Source organism: Strongylocentrotus purpuratus, unplaced genomic scaffold, assembly GCF_000002235.5.
Source record: "Strongylocentrotus purpuratus isolate Spur 01 unplaced genomic scaffold, Spur_5.0 spur5_scaffold_5, whole genome shotgun sequence".
Classification (NCBI taxonomy): Eukaryota; Metazoa; Echinodermata; class Echinoidea; order Camarodonta; family Strongylocentrotidae; genus Strongylocentrotus; species Strongylocentrotus purpuratus.
Genome location: NW_022145611.1, coordinates 42,839,660 through 42,865,862, shown reverse-complemented (window position 1 = coordinate 42,865,862; position 26,203 = coordinate 42,839,660). Strand labels below are relative to the sequence as shown.

Genomic DNA, 26,203 nt, shown 5'->3' with positions numbered 1-26,203 from the left:
TTTGGGTCGGTCGCAAAGGGCAATACAACAAGTTTTTATTTTAGGCCCTATTTTCGTTTGAGAACAGTGTATTATCATATTATCATTTTCATTGTTATCAATATTATTATTATTATTATTATTATCATTAGAAGCAGTAGTAGTAGCAGTAGTGATATCCGAAATTTCAAGTTGCTGAGGTACTACTATACTAGTAAAGTAGCAGTAGAGTAGGAGCAGTAGTAGTAGTAGTAGTAGTATAGTAGTAGTAGTAGTAGTAGTAGTAGTAGTAGTAGTAGTAGTAGAAGTAGCAGTAGTGATAGCAGCTATTTAGTTGCTGAGGTACTACTATACTAGTAGAGTAGCAGGAGTAGGAGCAGCAGCAGCAGTAGTAGTAGTAGTAGTAGTAGTATAGTAGTAGTAGTAGTAGTAGTAGTAGTAGTATAGTAGTAGTAGTAGCAGTAGTAGTAGTAGTAGTAGTAGTAGTAGTAGTAGTAGTAGAAGTAGTAGAAGTAGTAGAAGTAGGAGTTATTTTGTTGTTGTTGCTGAACTTTGGAACAGACTACCTTTCAATGTAAAATACTGTCAAACTGTTAACCAATACATAATTTGTCTTGACACATTTATTCAAATTTGCTTTTGATGATTAACTAACTCTGCACATATGTGTATTCCATATGTATTGTAATTTGTAGGGTTATTTGCACTTTTTTGTTTTGTTTAATATTTAAATGTTTATCAGTCTATTTTGTTTGTTACAGCGCTTACCACCGAAGTCTCTATTTTTTATTACTATTACTATTATTATTATTGTCATAACATTTTAATTTAACTTTTATTAGATAGGACTATATAACTTACAAATCATAATTCTTATTTAGGCCAAACGGTTAATGATAAATGCCTGAATATCGTAAACAAAAATAAGTCATCGGTGAATACAAGCATCCATTTGTGGTTTGAAAGAGTTGAAAAGCCCTGGCGTGAATTACCACGTGCCGTTTTTACAAAAGCTTGAATGGAGTCAAAGGGTGCGTGGGCGTTGTTCCCATACCGCTTTCCAATGGAAGGAGACACTCAGACACATATTAGCATTCTGCCTTGTTTGCAGACTTGATTTGTCATAATTCTGAGAACCGCGGAAGTGTGACACCACTAGAGGACAAGAGGAACACTCCTTTCAAAAATTTCGTAGAAGGGACAAATTGGAAGAGATTGGAAGAAAGAGGATTTAGTTTTAACCGCATGACAATAAAAACAATTCTTTGGATGCTTCCGGGCGCTCGCGCGCCTGGGATCCGGAGAGGAAGAAAATTATAATGTAACGGTCCGATGAATATCGTATACCAAATGCTCCATGGCTTCTTGTATATTTTTCAATTGAAATGTGTCAGATTGTACACTTCTCCTCTTCAAAATTCTCTATATCTTGTAGTATATATCCTTAAAAGCTATTTATTGGAACGGAAGTACAAGTCGTAAATACTGTATCATAATCATAATCAATCATGACGTCACGTCAATCTGGTAATTTACATACAGCGAGCTGGCCTCACAAAGTGAACAGGCCAGCCGCATCACGCATATGGTGAATGTGATGTGAATGAAATATTGACAGATCATCACTTATAAAATATGAATATCAAGCCTCTATGAGAAAACATTTTAAGAGAGTATTCATATCACTAAAATGGTCTTTTACAGCTTATCATATGATTGTGCACATAATCCTACAGGAACTTATTTATTTACGTCACCGCGGATGGATAATGTATTTTACATGTCGAAAGGCCATTTGTTGCATAGTAATGAGATGAGAGCCATACACACGCACACACACTGGAAATAAATGGTACGTTCGATTTCCGTGCTCGGATGCATGTCGAAGTCTTTGAAAAGGTGTGGAATTTCACATAAAAGCATCGGTAAGCATTGTTGTAGCAGCTGCATGCATAGTGCATATGAATCTAAGAAATTTATGCTATTATTTCTGAGATTTTTGCAGGATGTCATTTATGTGTAGGTGCTAAAACAAGGAAGTGGTTGTTCTAGGGACTGCCAGTGTCGCACTCGGGCAGTTTTTCAAAATTTGGGCAAGCTAGTACGTTGAATGTGTGTGTGTACTGTGTGTGTGTTTTTGAATGTATTCGCCAGCATGTAATGAATCAATGGCAATGCTAGGCTAGGCTAGCTAGGCTAAGCCCGAGCAGCTGTGAATTGAACGCGCACGCGTGTGTATTAGTAGTCGAGCATGAGCGTGATACAGCCAGGGAGCTCTGTTCAGGGAGGAGGAGGGGCACTCTTGGCCAGCTCTGCTCGCAGAAGGAATCCCAAAACAAACCAGTGTTACAATGTTGTTGTGACACTGCCAGGTCAAACCAGAGACAAAGCCAACTATCATTAATTAGCTAACTGTTTGCTAGATCATATTCAAACTCATATTTAAGCAGTGGGTGTGGCACAATCAAATTGGCGGTCTGACTCTTGTGACCATGTTATGCCCATGGGTTCGAGTCCAGTGCAAAAAAATAGTTGTTGCCACCCTGGGGGTAAGCACACCCCTCCCCCTCCTTCTTGATCTCGATGCAGGCTCTGGTGCAGGAGAGAACACTCTGTTCCTCAGCCAGAACATTGAGTGGAGACCCGCATGTAGGAGAGTCACACCAGTAGTAGTACATGTATGCACGTTAACACGCTACACTTTTCGCAAAGAGCTGGTGTAAACCCGGTGTTTAGTGTGCCCGCATGTATATACTCTTCCTATACAGATCTCTGGATACGCTGTATAGCACTTTGAAGTTTCATAGAAGAAAAAAGGGAAACTTAATGTTTATTAGAATCGGGATCAACCGTTGAAGCACTACATGTATATTCATTGCAGTCTATTCATTGCAGTCCAACGTTATTTATTGACTAGACTACCTCTTAGTTTGATGGTGAAGAGGAAGGGGGGGTTATTATAAGCTACATGTTTGCAACAAGCTAACATACTTGTGCCTAACAACAAAATCAGATGTAATTAAGTACTTTGGGTGAACTTAATGTACTACTACTACTAAGATCTATGTTTAAACTTCTCAATTGTTACAACTAATAATGGTCTATGAGTATGAGTATGATTGAAGAGAAAGTCACTGATGCAATCATCTAGTCAGTATTTAGTTTGATACTCTAACATGAATGCACACTTTGATTTTGTCTCTGATTGCTTACATGTAGGTTATGAAAATGTACAGTTTTCAACCATTTAAAATATAAAAATATCTATTATCGTGATTTGAATTGGATGGTTTATTGAGAAAAGAGAATACTGAAAATGGCAACCTGAGGGCTGCAATTACACTCAGATTACAATAAAACTAAAAGCAAATGAAATAAATTGCAATCTTAAAACAGTTATTAAGATTGCAAAAATAAATTCAAAGATAAAATTAATGAGATATACACTGTAATATTATAATACAATTGTAGAAAGTATGACCGACACTATTCTTAAAGGGATCCGATAACTTTGTCTTAGATCCTTTAAAAAAATCCTTGATTTAGCTCATGCTGCAATGATAATTATAAACCTTTAGGTCAGTCAGGAACCCCATGACTTTTATAAGCTGATCTCCTGTCTGATTATCAAGATATTTATGATTGAAAATCGAAATCAAATTTTGCGTTTGCCAAACGGTTTTCATAACACTACAGTCTATTGGGGAAAACGAGTATGGTAAAACCGGTCACTCAAAGGTTTTTACTTTTTTGAGGCACTTCTTGATCATTTTGGAGCGCAATTGTTTTAGGGCTTCAAAATAACACAATATCACAGACACTGATAACACGTTGGGCCGTGCATCTCGGGTTTAACATTGTTATTAAAACGATTAGGCTTGAGTCGGTACGGTCGATCACACCGGGACCCGACCGTTGCCGTCGGGTCCCGGTTTCGTTTTTTGAGAACCGGCGCTCCGAAAAAAATAATGAAATATGTAAGAAATTGCAGTTTTGCACACCACTAAAATCAATCCACCCTAAAACTTAAGTATTTAATTGTTACCAATCGTATTCTAGCTCATCCAGAATCAATCCGAACCGCTGATATAAATATGGGTTGCAAAGCAGTTCGCCCCATGGGGTTGTTGTTGCCAGCTGCTAGCTAGCTTCTGTACTGGCCGGATCTCTCGGCAGAATTAATAAATCAGGTTGAAAGAAACAATAATGTTTGAATAATAAAACGACTTTCTAAAAAGTACTTCTTTACAACATACCGATCGAATAATTTTTAAAAGACAAAATATATATTTTTTCTTTGATTTTGAACACCGCATGCTTCTTTTAAAAGCTGAAAATGACTTGGTAATCACAAGAAGTTTCGATACGGATAGCTGTTGCAATGCAAGTTCAGACTAGTCTCGGAAAAATGCGCAGTGCTCCTTGTTAGCTATAATGCGTGCCAGAACGAACCCAAACAAAGACGTGATCGTAACGAGAAAAAAAATCATTAAAAACTACGAGAGCACAATTGGAAAGACAACTACTCAAAATTATCGTAAGCAGATACATAACTTGGAGGAAGAATACAATAGTTGTCCAAGAAAAGCCACATAAATAGTGATATTTAATGAGTTACTATAGGTACAATCATTATCGGAAGGGCCTGCTGCAATATATCTAAACGTGTTTAAATTGAACACGAGGCAAATACCGCCCTCTACGGTAAAAAGCAGTATAACAAAGGATTCGAGTATTTGCAGCAGGCCCCTTGCGATAAAAATGTACCCAGTTACTCCTCGATTATCACAATTTCTGTGGCATTTCTTGGGCGATTATTGAATTCTTTGTCCAAGTTATGTATCTGATTATGGTAATTTTGAGCAGTATATCTTTCCAATTGTGCTCTCGTAGTTTTTAATGATTTTTTTCTCGTTACGATCACGTCTTTGTTTGGGTTCGTTCTGGCACGCATTACAGATAACGAGGAGCACTGCGCATTTTTCCGAGACTAGTCTGAACTTGCCTTGCAACAGCTATTCGTATCGAAACTTCTTGTGATTACCAAGTAATTTTCAGCTTTTAAAAAAAAGCATGCGATGTTTAAAATAAGAGATAAATATTTATTTTTGTCTTTAAAATATTATATGATCGGTATATTGTACAGAAGAATTTTTTAGAAAGCTGTTTTATTATTCTAACATTCATATTTTTTGACCAGATTTATTCAACCTGCATAAATCAAAATGGCGGCTCGATTGTAGTCTTTATATTTTTGCTCGAGTTTTTTTTACTTTTAGAGGCACGATAATGGCACTAAACATCGCCAATCATGGATGAATATAATGTCAAATGGAAGAATATACCAATCTGTGCCGAGGTATGCATGTGTTGATTTATTTGACTGATAAAAATGTCACTTTTAAGGGACATACTGATGATATGCGCTTTTTATAGAGGCAAGTGACAAATCCTGCGAGCTGATTTCGGGACACCGGGTCCCGACCGGTGCAAGGCCGTCGGGACCCGGTTTATGAAAATCCCGACATGACTCAGGCCTAAAAACGATCCCTTTAAAGTTAACACATACAGCTGTGATATTGTATCTTTCTTTTGAAATACTGAAACCTAATAATGAGAGAAATCTTGAGGAAAAAATCAAGCCAGTATAATCTTTTGAAAGGTTTGAGGGTAGATATGAGGAAGAAGCATAACTTATAGTTTATATATGTAGCCATGGGAACAAAGCTACAATTAAATATCTTTATTTTGAGACAGGAATTCACTATTCTTTTGGCACAGTGGCGCTTGTGCACATACTGTAACAGAATACAGAATGCAGCTACTGAATATTTATACAAGTGCCTTTGAGTTCTTATGCTTTGATGAGTTTGATCACATTCTAAGATTTAGCCAATGCAAATAGATAGATGTTTGTGTACCTGATTATTCAGAATTGTTTAATATGGGAATGTACTATTGTAGGCCATTGATATGTACATGTAGGCCTAAAATGTACATATTGTTTGCTACATATATAGGCTACCTGCTCAACACTGGAATGACCAGGAAGAGTTAGAATTAGAACAACAAAGCAAGGAAGTAGGGATCATAAATCATATTACAGTCCTGAATTTATAGCTTAATGTTCTACTGAAGTACATCTGGTGATTGTTTAAATGCCTACTACGTATCATGCTTATCATGTATTGATGTTTCGTTTTGAATCACTATGATAGACATTAGACAATCAGACATCTTTTGCAATAATGGCTTGGACACTAAAAAAACATTTTATTTGATCAAGGATGTAGATTTATGGTCTGGTTTACAGTTCTGTCTTAGGTTGGAGTTAAGTCACATAAGGAATGATCGTTATGCCATTGTCGGGCCGAGTATTGATACAGACAAACCCCCTCGGTTGGAAAGATTTAGAAATGAAGTCAGAATATTAAGACCTTATGTTTTGAAAGGCCGGAAAACACAATAATAAAGACTTACGATTGTTGATTTGCATGGGGAATGTTGGACTATTTATGTATCTAACCGATAAGGGATGCTATCAATCACCAAAAGTGATCTTCACTTGAAAGTACTTTATGACTATCAGTATCAAGTATTATGTAATGCTCTCATCCTCTTCCAACCTCAGAAGAACTGTCCCATAATAAGGAACAATTATCATCATAAAGTCCTCACCTGAACTATGACTGCAACCAACTCCAAAAGAACTGCCCCATAAGGAAAGTCCTCACCTGATCCATGACTTATTGCTCTTCACCTCTCATAGGTTAGGCAAGTCCCAAACTACATGCATATCCAGATTGGCCATACATGTAAGCTTTGCTGTGTCTACATACATGTACATGACATGTTTTGACTGAGATATCCGATGTAAGCAAACTTATGTGAAGCATGCTGCACGGAAACTGCTTAATACTGGTGTATCATACTCCAACATGGTTTCGTTGATCAGATATCTCTCATGTTGCATTTTAAAAACTTTTGAGTTTCTGTTTTTACCATTCCCTCTGGATAGCTGTCGAGAACACAAGCTGCATTTAGACTGCAAGCAAAAATGGTAGATTTTTCTCACATTCCGGTGTTTCGTTAGAAGTTGCTAAGCATCTATCCGTACCGGCTAACACAACAAAAATTTTAAAAATTGCAGTGTAAATGCCAGCGCTCGAAACATCAGTGAATTATTCTGTTTTTTGGTCAGGTGACTCTCCTCACTTCTGTGCGATTGCATGCAGAGCAGCCAAAAGCTGCACATGTCTACTACTCACCAACAAAATTTGGAATGATCTAACACCAACTTAAAAAAAAAAAAAATCTTTCTCAATCATGTAAATGGCGGTCCAAAAAATCAAAGATTTGTGAAAATGGTGTTCGGGCTGTGCAAATGGGCCTATAGATAAACTTTTGTTTGAGACTTTGAGTATAATTTTGAGCCTAGTGATCATAAAAAAAAGGCAGATCAACAAGTGGTAGAAATTGAGCATAGACGAAATGTAGGTGGACCATTACAGTCAATCACATATATATGCATAGATATTCTGACCTAACTCAAAGTTCAAATGTTTCTATATAGATTAAATGTCTTTTGGAAATCAGAATATTCAACTTTTTTTTATCCTACTTTACTCCAATGAAGTAGATTTCGAATAGTTTTTTCTTAAATAAATATTTACTATATTAGGGAAAAGAAATAGAATACAATTTTTACATTGTACATACATAGTCTTTGAAGGACAAGTGATTGAAATAACATGGAAAAACAAAAGTCCCATATCTTTGTTAACCTACATGTATAACTTTGCATTTTTAAGAAAGAATGTGTGTACAGTGTACATATTTTTAAAGAAATACTCTGTGTCCCAACATATTTCCTTAAATTATTATTAATTTTTACATACCCATCAGTAAATGAAATGCATGAATCTTAAAATGAATTTTAATCTCTATCTCAGATGCATGTAATCACTCCAGAAAGAAAAAAAAAATCATAATTTCCACCTGTAAATGTAAAAAAATAAAGTATATTTTGTTACAGGCCAGAGCTTTAATTATTATATAGTCAATGTCAAAGGAACTCTTTTTACATTTATGTTTTTTCCAACTTTTAGAGTACTGGTAAATCTTTTTTTCAGTTATAAGGAAATAATTGTGGTGGGGTAATTTGAATTGATGCCAATTTCCCTTACAGTCCATGAGATTGGCATCCATAAAAACAAAATAAGAGATACAATTACCACAAGAAAATGTGTGAGCAGCAACGCAGTTATTGGTTAACTTTACAGTACAGAATGGAACATGTGGTCTACAAGTCTTAATTAGTCTATAAATTGCTAGAGTATATTAGGAAAATAATCTGCTATAATGACCGTTTCTTTAAAGTTAATCCTATTGTTGGTCTAGTCTGGGTGGAAACCATTCACACCACAGCACAAAAGGTTCAGTGAAGGGAGCTTGTAGTAGAGAACCCCACCACTGAGGCCTTTCTGTGGTTTACGTCATGCTGGGCCATTGTCACCCAATCATAAGACCTAGTTTGCTCTGTCAAGGTCTATTTATGTTTGATTTGGACTTGATGCAGATCTGGGTCTTTCGACTATTAGCCTTTTGGGTGCTCAGTTCAGCAAATGTTTTATTGTGTGTGTGTGTGTGGAGCCACTTTAATTGATATTATTATTTTCTTTCTTTGCACAAGAAATGGTTGGTCCCAACATATGTCCGTGTAGGAAAAAGAGTTGTGATGATATTTCCCTTCATGTGTGACTTAAAGGTAAAGACCAGTATTGGAAACGCCCCAATTTCAAATAATGAAATGAAAGCTCTTATTACCAATCATGTGAAAGAATATGTTTTGAATAATACATGATGATAAAAATGTTGACGGGAAACCGCCTACTAATTGATATATTTGGTAAATTAGTGTATCTCTCGCCTGTTGAGAGATACAAATGCACGTGTGTGTGTAGTCCCATATACATCATTCTGTGTGCAGTGATTCTAACTTTATGAAGACTTTGCCAAATTTCTTATCATTTTGATGATTCCAGAACCTTGCAGTACACACCAATACTTATATGCTAGATGATCAACCTTTTCTGATCGATTCCACAATGTTTCTTTCACAGTGCAATCGCATGACCATTACTAGTCTTTATCTTTAACCCCAACCTAAGACAGAACTGTAAAGTAAAACCAGGCCATAACTCTACATCCTTGATCATTTCTTGAAAGTGTTTGCAGTGTAAACAATAAAATAAGCAAATTGATAGATCTATAGAAAAAATTATTATACTGTTATGATATTTTTTATTTTTTGTTTGGGGGGGGGGGGGGGGGGGGGGGGGTAACTAATGTCATCAATTTTCAAACTACTTTTTGTTTTTGTTTTTGGTAGTCCCCCTTTGGAAGTTTGGAAGCAATCTGAGACTCTGGCAGTGACATGAAAGAAGATTTCAAGGACTTAAACCAAACCCAGAATGTACATTACAACCAAAAAGTCATGCCTGTATTTGCCAAACCAATGAGGTAGAAAATATAAATTGAGCCTGTCATCCAAACTATGTAATTGAGTAATAGAAACTTGAAGTTTTAGTGCATGTGTAGGCATATTGACCTGTATTTATAGCCTTCACTATTAGAGAAAAAGGACACAGAAGACTTTTTAATACAGGTACAGGTAAAATGATAAAAGAATGATAGAATAAGCACTAGATTGATTATTAGGCTTTGAGGAAGTATTGTAGTCAAAAGTTGAATACAATATGATTGAAATGGAATAGCATGGAATGAAGCATAAACTGAAAGTGAAACATTACAACTAGTGTACATGTAGATACTCTGTTTTTAATAATTAGACATGAGTGGCAGTATCATAAGAGGGCTTCTTTCCTCTCTTCTACATGATTTGACATGGGGGTTAGTCATCAAATTAACTCTAAAATTTCCAGCAACCAATTGACCTGAAGTTTCCTGTTGGGTTTTCATGACGGTGTGCAAAATGTGCAAATGTCCAATCTCTGTTTAAAAATTGTCATACATGAGGTACTGTACATAAGCCTGTGTACATTTACTACTTAGAGGGCAACAGTCACCCCCCCCCCCCCCCCCTTACCCAATTTCTTTTGAAAAAACAAGTCTCTAGTTCATGGGGGAAAAGTATTGGATGTCAGTGTTGCAGGTCTCCCTGATTTATATTAGGGAGCCTTCAATGGAAAGATTCCACCAATAACATCTAGTCATCTACTAATTATTTCACTCCTTTGATATGATGTTAGCTCCCCAGCAGTATGCCCTATGGCGTTGTATGCCATGTGGGCAATGCTTATTAGGTGCGTCTTCATCATCTCGAGATTGCCAAATAGCCCGCTATTTCTGATTTGGGAAAAAATCCCGAAGTAACAAATCGTGTCTTCATCAGCTCGAGATTCAACCTCCAAACTTGAAACTCGACCTTGAGATATTTTGCTCAGCGTTAGCGCATATTGCGAATCTTCGGTCTGGTGAAGACGCACCGGACAAATAGCAGGATATTTTGCAAACTATCCTAAGATATCTTGGGACGACAACCCCGACCAAATATCCTGCTAATTGCTACTTCAGTCTGATGAAGACGCAAATTACATGTAGCTGGATAGTTTGCGATCGGGATAGTTCAAGTCGGAGAGGTTAGACCCCTTAAACATTCTTTATGGTGTAAGTGCTGATTTAAAGTTATCATTATTGGTATGGGGTGGGTACAAAAGCAATAAAGTAAAAGAAAATATAAAAGGCACTTTATTAAATTCATTCATATCTATAGATGCATTCTTATGTTATTAATTGAGGAATTTGAAAAGTATACATATAGCCATCCAAACGTTTTGGTAGGTTTACAGGAGAAGATTAGATTAATTAGCCTTACACAGGCTCTGAATTATAGCTGGATAGGCAAAAAAGAAGAGAACTTCTTTTATGTACTAAAGTAAGAGTCATATTGTAAATGTATGACCAGCTTAACTTGTGAGATGATGGAGTGATTATCATTTAATTCTGTATTTCATGAAGAGCTATCTCTCCTTATCCATATGTAGTAAGTGAGCTGTTTAACTTTTAAACAGAAGTCAAGTTCAATATAGTTATTGTGTTGCATGTTGTGTAGCAGTTCCGCCGTGGCGCTAAAGTCTTTTTGCAATACATTGGGTTAAATTTGCCACACTCCACCCGAGTGAGGTAAATGGATACCTAGCAGGAATTAATTCCTTGAAATGCTAGAGCGCCATAATGGCCATGCTAAAGCTAAAAAATATGGAGCGCCAGGAGTGTAAAAAATGACTAATCAAGAACCCAGAACCCACTATTATTTATTTTGTTAGTTGACAAAGTAAAGAAGTACTTTTCTTTTGTGGTCCCAGGGTCATTATGAAAGTATTTTTTTTTAGTTAGAAATTTAAATACATGATTTCTGAAGGAGCATATAATCTACATGTAGGCTGAGAAGCACTGTGATTTGAGGTCTGTAGGCAAATATTGTTAAAACTCAAAACATAATGTATGTCATGAAAAGTACGCACTCCTCTCCTCAGTTATATCATAATAATAATAATGATAATAAAATGAATAATAATATGCCTTTATAACCCAGAGTAGCCTCATCAGTATTATTACCGTTCTCCCTGAGGGCCCTGGAATCATATTATTATATGTCATGACATTATAATTCCTATCAGGATTTGATAATCGTGTGCATACACTTCATTATACCAGGTGCGGGCTAGGGTACATTTACAAACAACTTGTTTACGCTAAACCGCTAAAAAGAGTCTCAGCTAAACTATAAAATTTCACTTAAGAAACCACCAAGTGAAATGATTGAAAGGCAACAAATTAAAGGAGAAGATTTGTTCTAACTGATAAATATCGCAGTAAGTTGTTAAATCATATTTTATCATGCAAAAAATTATAAATCATAGTATATCAAAGCTCTCCTCATTATATCGATGGCGACACATTTTCGGAAGCTTAAGTGTAGTCCCATCTACATGTATAGGGGTATGTGAAGGATGGTTACCTCTCGAGGACCGTTATACGTGCAGGACTGTTTGCGCTGGACTTGGTGCGTATGGAGCATCGGGGGCTTGGTCTTCTGAATGTCGCAAGTAAAATATGCTGATGTTTGATCAAGTTTGAGCAAAACAATGACTTAACAAAAGAATTGGTCAGGGTACTGTGACGATATGGTCGAGTTGATGCAATTGTAACTATCAAGTTTACTGGACTGCAGCAGCCACAGCATAAAAACAGCTTATCGATGAGCTATTTTGCATGTACATGTATGCATGCAAGGCGGGTGACGCAACCAGCTCATGAGCACACCTCCGATATAGATTTTAGTTTCCAGTCTTTTCATGAATCTTCCCATAGCTTAGAAAGCAGTTTCACACAAAACTACTAACTGCGCAAACACAAAACTTCGCAGAGAGCGAGACTGGAGTTTAAAGTCTAGTAAAATGTTAATTGTTGGCATATTGTTCCAGAAACCAAGGCAATGCGCTAGTGCCCTTTGGTAAGGCATTAATCCTCATTACCAGGTCCCTCGGAGAGGACCTAATGCCGTCGACCGTCTGGTTGCTTACTTACAAGCATTTATGCTTTCTTAGCAGTCAGGTAAAATAACCACCACCACCACCACCACCCACAGTGTATGTCTGGATAAAAACGAAGTCTCTTTTCACCTACCTCTGAAACAGAAAAATAACAATATCTTTAATAATACCAAGCAGTTTTTAATGAAAATTTAGTGAAGAATAGTATTATCATTCTATTTGTGTTATAAAATTTTCATGATCTTTGGTGCTAAAATAAGGGAGATATGTCAAGGCGAATTTTGGATGAATTTTGCTCTGGACTCTCTTTAAACAGAGCCTCGATAGCCGTTACAAATTTAAAAGCTTTTACAACTTTTTGGGGTTTTAATTGCACCCTAGCCCGCGCCTGATGCAACTATCATTAATCATGCTTAGAGGTGAATAATGCCTTCTGTGTGTTGCCTGCCTTGCTACAGTTGACAGTGCTCATGTTCTTTAGAATTATTTGAATTGTAAGATGATACTCCCAGCACCCACAAGCCAGAATAGTGTTTAATTGTCTCACAGAGTCACAGTTATAATGATATACCGTTAATAATAATAATAATAATAGTGTAAACTTATAGAGCGCACACACCGCCCAGGGACGCTCATGGCGCTAACTGTTAACATGAAGGTGTACCTCATTATTTTGAAAAAGCTTGTAATGCAAAGTTAATTATTTGAGCTTATTCTCAAAATATGCATCCAGATTTATGAATCTTGCCGTGCATACAATATTAGCAGAAAATTCAGTTTCTTTTGAAAAACATACACTGTAGTATTATTCAGATAGGGGTAAGCTCCATTCGGGTATCTTGTTTGATATACTCTAGGATACTAAGGTAGTCCTATACTTACATGAAAATTTACAAATAATCAGTGGTTTAAACTAGTTTAAACTCTGTACTATCAACTTGATTTGCATATTTGTAGCTCAAGGAAGTCTGAAAGATGTACACAAATAGGAAGAATTCCTAAAAGATCTATCTGGAGTATCGTCTCAAATCTGTAACAAGCACTCTTGGCTGATAGTAAAGATCATGCATGATTCACTTTAGAGTAATCAGTTACAAACAGTCTGGTCTGGCCCTTGTATATAGCCAGCCCATATCAGCCTACTTGCAGCTGATAATTGCGTATGAGTGACGCGCTCGTTTGTGTGTCACTCTGCAGGACGGGCTGGCAGCTTCCGTGGCAGGAAATCCCACCAGTTTGAGCTAAGGCCACAAAGTTCATTATTTTCACTGCTGGAGAAATTTCTATTCCTTTGAGAAACAATTTTTGACCCAAATCAAATAAGGCAATGTGCATGAAGGGGTTGTTTACATGTACATATGCTGATGTACTTGTATTTCTGGTTTAAACAAACAAAATTCTGTCACATTACTTTTTGCTTTAACTATCAACTTACTCTTAGGTAGATCTGTTGAGATTAAAAACGTTACAACTTGCTGAAAATTTCTTACATGATTAAAAGAGGATATGAGGGTACATGCATGTAAACCTTAATCAGATGAGAAGAGTTGGCATACATTGTGCAGTGCCTGCATGTAGCTGTAAGCGCATACATGCATGCCCCTCATATTATTGTGACATACAACATTTTAGATGGTTGTGTCGTGTGATTGATGCTCCAACTCTCATTTTTTGAGCATCTTAATCTCTTTCCAGATCTATAAAATGTTACCATTATCTTTGTCTTCCTTTGTCATTTTTATACGTTTCCATGCATGCATGATGGTGATATAAATAATTGTCTGCGGGCGGAAATTAACTCTACTTGGAGAATATTGAGAAGTGTTCTAATATCTGCACATATTTTTTCTATGTAAATATGTACATGTATCATGTTTCAATCTCTACAGAAATTCTGTAAGGTTTCATTTCAATTGCAGTACGGTAAGCATGCACAATGTCAAGTTGTCTACTGAAGTATTTTATTTATCTGGAGTTTACTCCTGTCCCGAAAGCGAAATACAGAAAAGGGAAGGGTATTGATGCCCAGAGCTTCTGTTCTATTTCTATAAAAAATTGTTATGGTTTGATTGGCTGAGGCAAGCTAGGTTATGAATACCGGTATAACAAAATAATATTTGTAAAGAAAATATTTGCGTGACAAAGGATGGCTTTTAGGTGCAGTTTACAGGAATTAAACATTGATGTTTTCTTCTCTTTTATTTTCCAGTGTTGTCACGATGGCGACAGGGAGCCACCTTGCAGTCAATCTGCAAGAGTTGGAGATGCTAAAACGTGAGATGCCCCAACAGATGCCAGCAGGGGTGCAACGAAGCACCTCTTTGGACAGCATGCCACCCCCAGCTCAGCCAGCTCCTATGGCAAATAATAATGCAACTGATCACCTACGGCAGCCACAACAATCTTTGGCTGGCATACCTGAATTACACAACTCCTTATCATCCCCTCCTCAAGCGTGTCCCGTACAACGAAGCCGCAGCCTACCCCTTCTAGATGCCAGCCAGGAAATGACTGCGGAAATCTTAGCACAACTGACTGAAAGAGAAAATGAACAAATGATGGTCACAAATGTAGGACAGCACTCTCTGCAGCAACAGCAGCAGCAGCAACAACGACGGCAAGATGCACAAGATCAACAACAGCCTGCACCTCAGCAAACACACCATCAGCACAACCTCAACAACAGAATTAGTGATAGCAGTAGTACATGCAACTCTATAAGTATCAGTAATGTAGTATCCAACAGCAGTAACATGAATAATGTACCATTTTCAGATTATATGCAGGCATCTCAGTATAGAATTTTCACCCAATCTCAACTACAGCAAGCAACTCACCTGCAGGAAAATTCACAGCCCCTGAACCTAAGCCAGACAGCAGAGGTTAGACAGATTCTTAGTCAAGGCTTACCCTCTCACATCCCTAGGGTGGCTAACTTTGCTGGACGTCAAGTCCAAGTTGGAAGAGATGAACTCCCACTTGACTGGCCCAACTTCCAACAGGCAGCCAGATACAGTATCCGCCCAAATGAGCCACGCCTAGGATTTCCACCATCTATGTTGCCTCCTGCCATTGGCCAAATGCCTCCTTCATTCAATCCTGCTTTTGCAGGAAGAGGGATTGATTCGTATGGAGTAGGGACAAGTGCTGAAGGCATCCGTTATAGTATGGCAGGTGCAATGAATCCTAATCTTCAGAAGCCTCATATGCCCTTGTCGGTGTTTGCCAGGCAGCATGCCTTTATCAAGGAAGAAGTGGGCCGTCAGTCTCCTAAAGATGGGACACGATTACTACAAGTTCCAATGGACCATGTTGAAAATAACAATGATAAATCATCACCTAACATCCAGGCCATGTCAGATGGTTCAACCAGTAACATAGCTGAGAAAAATATGATGCCCTTGTCAGTGAGTGTATCCGTCGCATTTTCAGAACCTAGCCAGGACAGTCCCTCGTTCTCGCAACAGAGCAACAGTCCTGCACTCCTTAAACCAGCAGCTGATCAGACACTCAGTATGATTAACTACCATGAAGATCATCTCCTATCTGACACAGGGCTCATGTCCAATAGCCCTGTTCCAAGCACGCTGGATGAGAATTTTCTCAACAGCAACATGATCATCAGCTCTAACTCTGCTGCCAGACTGAGTGATGCTACCAACCTGACAGGGCTTGATTCTAACCCACCCAGTGTCAAGATGGAAGGCTTTGACTTGTTTGAAGGCAGTGGGGATGTTGATGATCAGAACTACATCACTGATTCCATCTCACCTCAGTCTTTGAATATGGATGACTCTAATCAGGGACTACCTCATGGCATTCAACCAGGTCATGGCAATCCAAGGCCTCTCAGTCAAACTGGTATGTCTGCAGCTCTTTCTAGAGGTAAGCAAAAAGAGATTCAATCAATGATAGAAAAAAAATTAAGAAGAAGGATGGGGAGGTTGGGGGAATGATAATTGTTATACTTATTAAAGATATTATGATATCAAATGCAATCATGAAAAATTATAAAATTGATAAATTTCTTCCAAGATGAAATTTTGGTGAAAGGTTTGTGGATTGAAAAATTAAAAACGGTTTCTTTTGTTTCACTTAAAAAAAGTGTTGTTTAGGCAGTGCAACAAAACCTATTGAGCATTTCCAGTCAACAAGAAATTTCTTCCTGAATATTGTGTAATGTATGGATTTTTAGAATTCATTTTTGGAATTTAACCAGACTGAGTGCTTACTCACTGTTTTATTATTTACTCTTGAATTTTGATATTAAGACTACCTATATTGTACATCAGTGGATACTTATGTCAAATATTTCAAGTGGTATCAAGACTTCACATGAATTAAATGCACAATCAGTATACATTATGCACAGAATTTTGTTTGAAACAATGAAAATGCATTAGATGCTTTTTTTCCCCGCTGTACTAGCTTATTGCATTGGTTGTCTCAAGAATTCATAAAGGGCAATTCAATGTGTCTGCAAAGGTGCATCACTGGCCAAGTTTTATACACCATGCAATCAGAGAAATGTTTGATGTTTCATCAGTTTAGTCACGGTTGAGAGAGTGCTATTGGGGGCACTCCATTTGTGGCGGGATCTAGCATAATGAGTGCATCTGTAACGCAAGATGTGCATGGCTACTTCAGGAGTACATCTTGTCTGCTCTCCTGTGCCTAGGGAAAGTCCAGGGTAATATTGATCTGGAGAGAGAGAGAGAGAGCTTGTGACTGTGGAGGGCTTTATGGATGGATACATTGGATGTGAAGTCCGGAGAGGGGGTGATGCAATGCATTGCTTATGTTGGTGGACGCTACTTTCTCATCATCGCTCAACTAGTTATGGTTAGCGGCTAAAACGTGACTTTCATGGGTAGGAGCTAGAGAAGATGTGTGATGGGATTATGAACACAAAAGAAAAGGTGCATGAGGTTATCCTGCCATAGTTTTTCAAATGTAAAAGGCTGCATACAGTGTATACTGATATAGGCCATGTGTTAATAGAAAGAGATGTACATGTACAGTACTGTACATGTAACATTATTTACCAGTGTGGAGAGAGAGAGAGAGAGAGAGAGAATATGATGCAACTAGATTTTACTTTTTAGTTATTCAGATTAAGATATAAAGCAAATTTATATATTTCAAACGTACACGTACATGTACATGTATGTATTTCAAGCTCATTCCATTGCAGTTTACTAGCCTTTACTTTTAGCACCAACTGTGAGGGATTATTTTAAAGTATGTGCATATAATACGCTATGCAATATAATTTGTGCAACTAAACAGAAAAGTTATTGGCATATATAAGCTTTGCAATTGCTCTGAAGGCTGAATATTAAGTGTCATTTACAATCATTCAATTTGATACAATTCAGAAGTATTTTCTATAATGAAGCTATGGCAATACCTGTACATGTAAATACGATATGCATAGTGTTTGTTAGAATTGTAGCTGAGTGAAATTCATTAAGTGTTTGACCTTGATCTCAATGTGCACAATTCCACACAAGAGTACAGTAGTTATGATTAAGATCTTATTGAAGTCTAAGCTGTCATTCACAATAATTATTTGTGTCACTGTTCCAAGCTGGGTATGACTAATACTGAATGGGTCTTTAAAAATAACCATTCCTTGCAGTCCCCTGTAAATTTCTTATGCAGTTTGGGTTGTATAAACAGTAGACAGGAAACTAAAATCCCTCAGTGTTGTTTTAAATGCATTCTGCAATCTCCTCTGAATGCCAGCGGGAGATTTTCATTGTGGAGTTAAAATCTAAAGGTGAATTCATCTATTATATCTGGTTATATTCCAAACAATAATTTATACAGATTTATGAGAAAGTACTGAAAAAATAAGAAAGTTAATATGAAATTATGGACTTTCAAAGATCAAATTACAAATCAGGAACTCCATTGAATTCAAATATGCAAGTCACTCTCCTCTTATTTCATAAATTACTCCTTTTTTTAAAGAAGAAAGGAGATGTAATGTTCATGTGCCAAATTATATCATATGGAATAAATCTTTTAATCCTTTATTAATTGTTTCTGTAACTTTCTACTTTTTTTCTTCTAATTTCTTCAATTTCATATTTACAACTTTCCCTTTCAACAGAGCCTAGACTTAAATTCACTCTAGACACCTTTTTTTTGCAAGAGATCAGATGTCGGATGACAATTTCCCTTGTTGCTTAGGCTGATGTACAGTACATGTGCTACACTTTTTAACCTGTCCATTGTATTACCTCAATTTTCACTCCAATTTCATGAGTATACCTGAACTTTACCAGAAGTTTCTTGAATAAAATATGCATGTGATGACACCATGTGTTGACACTGTATTGAAAGCAATGTGACCTTTCTACTGCACCTATGTATACTGTCAATAGCCTGACCGGTGTGTGATAATGCAGACCCCAGCTGTGTACACGTAGATTGTTACTTGACAGACAAATCAATTCTAGCATTGAACTTGGTATCTATGTATTAAAAATCTGTCACCACCCACATGTGTGATGAAATGATACAAATCCAGGTCTAGCTGTGGGAAACAAACTAAACGACTATCGTCCGTTATCATTATTACCTATAACAGCCCTTTTCAAACTTTTCTTAGTCAAGACACCCTTAAAAGAAATAAAAAATGTTGCGTCACCCGATCCCAAATACATCATAGAAGATTCATTTTGCATCACTCTGGCATTCGTCAAGTGCCATATACACACACACACATTTCTTTCTAAATTTTGCGAGGTGGCCAAAAAGAACATTTTTGATATATAACAAATTATAATCAACACACTAGATAAGATAAAAAATAATGTAGGCGGGCACCTTGCCGCCGAATATAATTATTTTGGTCTCCTCAATACACTAAATTTATATGAGGATATGATTGGGCATCTCGTTGCCCAGAATTAGCCCGTTTCTAAATGTTGCAAGTGAGTAAAGCGAACGAGCGTGGTCAAAATGTAATTTTGAAATAAAAGATATAAGATATATGTATATTTGGGCACCTCAGTGTCGAAAAGGATATTCTGGTACCTCGTTGCCCAAATATAGAGCTATTAATCCTTTGTTCTACAATTGCCTGAACGCAAAATGCATAAATAAGTTGGTGCTCTTCTGGGTTGACAGTTTCTCATAAATGAAATAGATTTGTCAACTGCTATATTTTAGCATTTTTAAATGAATAAGTTAAATTGTTCTCCTGTTTCATATTTTTCACCAAATATAATTCCCATCTTTTCACCTATGGATTTTTCCTTATTGAAAAGTAAAGTTTTTGTTAATGATTTAAAAAGTCTTTCCAACTAAAGCATGAAACATGTACAACTTCAACTGGTACGTCACATTCTCAAGACAATGGCTGCTCCCATGTCATGCTAAAGGCATTACATCCAGGCACAGTGGAGCACCCCAATTACCGTGCGATCGACTCTCGTCCAGTAAACATCATTTGCATAAAATCAACAATTGTGTACCGATCGATGCGAAAAAAAGTAAACAAATTTCGAAGACAAATTCTTCATTAATGTGATGAATATCACCAATCAAAGCTACTCAATCGAGTATTGAATAAATTTGCAAGACACTCATGTGTATAAAAAGAGTTATTGATGCACAGAAAATGTGAAATTTAAGGGATAGTTTTGACGAACAAAAACGAAAAAAATGAGATACAAAATCACCGTAAAATTCACCATTTCTTTTAGTGCGAGAAAGAATTGCCTCGTATGAACAGAAAGAAAATTTAATAATCTCAATCCTTGTGAAATATCTCTTTTCATAGTTGCTTGATAGGGTCGCAACAGAGAAAAACAGACCCCAATGTCCGAATCTCATCGAACAAAAATAATCCTTCGTTGTCGCAAAATTGTTTGACCAGTCCCATACATTCAAATGTGTGTCATGTCTGAACCTCGCGTGTGCGTTGGCTATACATGTCTTGCCAGCCGACTGCACACGTGCACGCTAATGGCTCAGCTGTTTCGATCTGGCCTGCACCGGGCCTAAGACGCATGCGCAGTACATCGCTGAGATCGATGACGTCATGTTCAATGAGTTCGCTGACTACAACTTTTAAAAATGAAGCCCCATGAAAAAGAACGTTATAACCAAAAAAAATACAGCGGAGAAGCGAAAATTTCGCCCATGTATGGATTCAACCCTAATGAATATTCATACCAAGTCTCTTCTTCGTGCATTGCTTGATAGGGTCACAAACTTAAAAAGTAGACGTCGTGTTTTTCGAGGGGCGAAGCTCAAAACACATTAATATCTCGAGTTTTATTCCATGGAATTTCGTATTTATTTCAATGACATCAAATTCATAATAATTTTAGTTAGTATGGAAAGTTTCATAGCGATATTGGCAGTAATAAAGGCGCAACGCGAATTTTAAGATTTGACATTCTAGCACACACATGTTCGGATTCACGCAGATGTCCGTTGGTTATTCAAATAGAACGGGGCGCTAATGATATGCAAATTGGGGTGCTCCGCCGTGCCTGCATCATGCCAAGAATATCCTCATTTATATCCCTTGTACATTTTTGTAAAGAATGTTGTACATCAAAGAGCGGGAATTGTCTTATTTTTTAAGAATACCTACAATAATTCGTTTGGGAAAGGTTTCCTTTAATAATGATCACATTGGTCTAGCTTTAATTTTTTTATTTCTTTTTTCTATACTTGCATACATGTATAACTAACTGTATGTGTATTTCAGAGATGAAATATCGACATACACTGTAAGGCCACTTCTGAATCGCTTTTCCCCCACAAGATATCAATAAATTATAATGGTTTATATGGCATTTTTTAGAGACTATTGTTTGCAGGTAATGTTTCAATGTTTCAGTGGATTTTATGTATAACAGTACAACTCTAACAAAATTATACTGTTTTGACACTGGCAAAATTTTGCTTAACCCCGTACTACAGGTGGGGTTAAGGGGGGGTCTTAGCCCCACCTATATAGTCCGGGTAGCCTATTCCACTTTCTGTTCAGACTCATATTTACCAAAGTGGGCTAGCCCCGCCTATAGTACGGGGTTAACTAACCCTGCAAAATAGCAGGGCTAACCCCGCAATTGTGGTGCTAACTCCTGCTAACCCCGCAATTGCGGTGCCAAGCAAATGAATGAGAACAGAAACGAAAAATAGTCCGGTTCTACGCAATGGAGCGTATCGCAGCTGGCCAGATGCGAAGTAAGGAGCCCACTGTCCAATCATAACATTCAAGATATCCGGGGCTAAAGAATTGCAGTGAGAACAGTGTGAATTTTCTTATTCCGGAATAGGCGCTAGTACGAGACTAAAAACAACGTGTGTGAAAAGCCAAAAAAAAAGTCCGGGGTTAAGGATAGTACGGGCTAAGCAAAGTACGGGGTTAAGCAAAATCAGTGTGAAAATAGTATTAGAGTACAACAGTTATTTGATGAAGGATTCATGAAGCTAATGCATGCTGTTTTATTGAAATATGCATGTAATTTTGGCTTTAAATGCAGAGGTTCAGAGAGAATTTACATTTCATTTTCTTGAAACTTAACATCTTTGTTTCCTTTTTAACATCATGCAGAGTCTTAGATGTCACACCTCATGTCTCCCATCCCAAAGAAAGGGAATTAGTCAAAGTATTGGTGCAAAAGCAAAATTGAAATGGTCTTTTCCATGAATAGTGACTCACTCAAAAACAACTACATTTCAAGCTAATCCAGTTCAGGGATAGAGAAGGCAGGCAGGCGTAGTTGTAAGGGTCTAACGAGCCAGAAACGTCAGGTTTGATAATTATCACTATTTCTCTGATTCTTGAATAGTCAACCAATAGCAGCTTCCGCCTGCCTGCCGCGTGAATCAATGCAGTTTAGCGGTGGGTGCTCATTCTGTATACGGGTTATTCTGCTATTGAGCTTGGGATGTTTTCATGAGACTGATGAAGCATGAATGGATGAAAACTGTTTTGATTTTCCCCTCCCTCTCCCTCTCTCTTGCTTGCTTACTCTGATCACAAACCAGACAAACAATCAAACATATAGGTGAGTCTTAGACTTCATGCTGTCAACTATAATACTTGGACTCATTCAGCAAGGCATATATCTGGCTTTAAATTATCAAATATTAATTGAAATACATTAGAGAGTGTGGAATGGATTGCTTGTGAAAGGAACTGTGTGAAAGCTAAGGGATTGGAAATGGTTGATCATGTTGAAGTATCGCTGTATATTGCGAGGTTTTAGTAATTAATATCAAATGATAAGAAATTGGCCTAATCTTGCCAGAAGTTTATGGGAAGTATATGGCACTACCAGTAAACAACATTGCATGGAAAATGTGGTCTACAACCTTTAGCTATTAAATGTACTTGTCATTTTTGTCTCGCCTGCGTAGCAAAAAGCGAGACATAGGCGTCACTTTTCTGGTGACGGCGGCGACGGCAGCGTCAACATCAAAAACTTAACCTAAGGTTAAGTTTTTGAATTTTTGATATAATTTTGAAAGTATAAGTTCTTAGTCAATGAAACTTTGACTATAGGGTAATCAAGTATCCCCAATCATGTGAGTAGAATTTCAGATCACAAAGTCAAGGTCAAAGATCATTTCAGGTCAACAGACTTGGACTATGTTGTAGCATCATCATCGAAAACTTAAAGGTACTATGTCCCATTTGCAGGTCAAAAAAATGAAAAAGTTAAATTCCAACTGCATTTGAAAGATAATACTAATTTAGAACTTCCCTAAAAAAGGTGGGGCTTGAAAATGTCTTCAAGTGGGAAAATAACGACTATTAGTTGTCAAATCGACTTTAGGGCTATAGAGCCCAAAAGTAATAGTCTTGATTTTCAGACATTTTGTACCGAATGGTCATACGTTTAATGCTGCGCAAAGATTCAATCAGTTTAATCTTGGCCATCATAAGAAGTGGGTTATTGATGTAGATAAATGCTCATGTACCCTTGACAACTCTTTTCATGTATGTTATTACCAAAGAAGAAAAAAAGCCAGTCAGTCACTCAATAGTGTCTGACAGTGAAGTCTACCAAGTAAATGGGTTTCCTTGCATAATTTGAATATGAGGACACTTCTAACGTTTAAATTTCACAGATAGGACATACACTGTACATGACATATTCATAATTCCTGCAAAGTTCTACAGAATTTGAGGTTGGCTGCAAAAGGGACATAGTACCTTTAACCTAAGGTTAAGTTTTTGAATTTTTGATATAATTTTGAAAGTATAAGTTCTTGGTCAATGAAACTTGGAAGCTCAAAAAATATTTGTTTACCTTTTTCAGAACTTATCATTCTCTGTAAAATTCTCTGAGAAGAAAGAAACTACAAGGATACATGTACACATTTTAATACATGTAAAGACATTGTTTAAAAATGTTTCCAGTTTTACAAATCTGAGATGCATGGCCCTACATGTTATCAGTGTCTGTGATATGGTGTAATATTGAAGCCCTACAAAAATTGTGCTTCAAAAATTTGAAAATCCTTGAGTGTCCGGTTACCATACTCATTTTCCTCAATAGACTTGTAAACTGTTCAAACCCGTTTGTCAAATGGTTTTTGACATTTCTAATTCCAATCATAAATATTTTGATAATCAGACGGCTTGAAAAAGTCATGGGATTCTTGACTGATCTAAAGGTTTATGATTATGATTGCAGCATGAGCTAAATCCAGGATTTTGTTGAGAAATCTGAGGTAAGGCCAAATAAAAAAACAAACATGTTTAGCGTCCTGTTTTTTTGAAAAATAGGAAGGAGGAGGCCCTTTTTTTTCTCTTTTTTTTCTTTTAAAATGGCCGCTTTGTACATTTTCCCTGACAGTCGGGCTATTTTTCAAGATGGCCGTCGACATTTTCAAATTTTATAAAATCAGAAATAGATCTATTTTAGCAGTGTTTTTCTTCTTTTTTTTCTTTAAAAAAAAAAAAATCCAAAAAAAATCCAAAAAAAAATAGTAGGCGGCCTTCAAAAAGGAAGCGGGCAGGGATGCTCAACATGTATATTTTTTTTTAATGGCCTAAAGATACCCAATCCTTTTAAAAAGGAGAAGATAGTGTAATTAAGCCCGGCCTGCATCTTTATTAAATACCCATTTAAAAAAATTATGCAACAAGAATTCCATTGATTTTTTTCTTCAAAATTTGATGAATATGCAGATTGTCTGACCATGCAACGTAAGGTTTTGAGTCATTGCTGTATGTTCAAACCAGTTTGATTGATCCTGACTTGTGATGCAATCATTAGTTTACAGTTAACTCTGTCCTGATCTCATTATCCACACACAGGTTGATGTTTACTGTCTCGATCACTGCTGGTCTGCTTCTACAGACCCAAGTGATTGCCTCATGCAATTCTAGTCTGTAGCATTCACTAGTTTGATACTACATACTGTTGTGTGTCAATTATCATGTTGGTGCAGATTATTACATTGGTTTACATTATTACACAGATTGACTGATCTCTTCCTGCTTTCCTGTTTGTAATATCGTGCACAAAGTCATTTTTATTGGAAGTATCGGTTTTGGTCTGTTGGGTAGCTTACGTAGCTAGTCACTCACACCCTGCTGCCATAGCCCATAGCCACCCATCCGTGTAGTGACTGTCTTTGATAAGCAATATGAAAGCATCTTGGTTGTAATTAAGATTGCAGATCATGTCAGACTTCTGGCCTGTCAAACAGATGTAACAAGGTTGCTGTAAAACAGTGTATCCTGATGGACTCCCATAGGATATTGCAATGTGTGAGGTCCTAGCTGTTAGGCAAGGTTAATGGTAATACTCATTATTTGTGAAAGTTGAAGGGGGTGGGGGAGATTTCTAATAAAATATTTCTCTAATTTTTTTGGATTTATTATACACCTATGAATTCAGAACTTGCCCCAATTTTTAAAATGTATTATATACCAGATAAGTATCCCATGTTACAGTTGATCTGGCTAATCTCTAATGGCAATTATCTGATGTAATCATGCCCAAATAGTTCAAGTTTAATTTATGTTAATAACTAGGAAAAATTAGAATGATCTGCAACTGGAAATAATTTTTTTACCAAATTAGTACTACACCAATTCCATGACATCAACCAAGACTTGCTTTGCCTTAACCTTCGACTCACTGCATGTATGGAACGTATGTTGGGTAGTATATAGAATCAGTGGTCATGGTCAAATTTATTGTCTGCTATCATGTGACTGGCTCTCTTACTTTAATTTATTTTAGATTACCTGATCAAATATTAAAAATAAATGCTTAGAAAGCAGTGATTTTGTCAGCAATCTAGTGGTACACATGATTTTGTTTGGCACAGGCATCCCCCCCCCCCCTCCCTGGTTGTATAACTTGAGAATTGTTGTACTGACACATACATGTACCTGGGCTCAAGCACTCTATACAGAGTACACAAACTTGTATTTCAGGATTTACATTTTAAAGCCCATTTTGGAAAGCCCAGGAAGCAATTCAGCAGAATTTATTTCTTCATAAATAGCAAGATAATCCAGTATCTGAGCGAGCAGTTGACCATCAAAACCATTCAAAATTTGAGCCGAAAAGCAAATCTGTTGATTTGTTTTTCAAAGTTTTGCTTAGAATATGAAATTATTAATCAATAAATTCATCAATGAATTA

General features: G+C 36.9%; 1 protein-coding gene across 2 annotated transcripts; it reads left to right on the top strand.

Moving 5' to 3' along the window:
- Positions 1–1,779: 1,779 nt before the first annotated feature.
- On the top strand, positions 1,780–18,911 carry LOC115918253. 2 transcript variants are annotated; one of them, XM_030998837.1, is made up of 2 exons: positions 1,780–1,904; positions 14,767–18,911. In XM_030998837.1, the coding sequence occupies exon 2, from the start codon at positions 14,777–14,779 to the stop codon at positions 16,511–16,513; it is 1,737 nt and encodes a 578-aa protein (XP_030854697.1). In that variant the 5' UTR covers positions 1,780–1,904; positions 14,767–14,776; the 3' UTR covers positions 16,514–18,911. The 2 variants fall into 2 exon arrangements, with proteins under 2 accessions (XP_030854697.1, XP_030854699.1); XM_030998839.1 differs by lacking the exon at positions 1,780–1,904 and adding an exon at positions 1,918–2,080.
- The last annotated feature ends 7,292 nt before the right edge of the window (positions 18,912–26,203 follow it).

Coding starts and splice junctions, on each gene's coding strand:
- LOC115918253 (XM_030998837.1), top strand. CDS start 14,777: ATGGCGACAGGGAGCCACCTTGCAGTCAATCTGCAAGAGTTGGAGATG.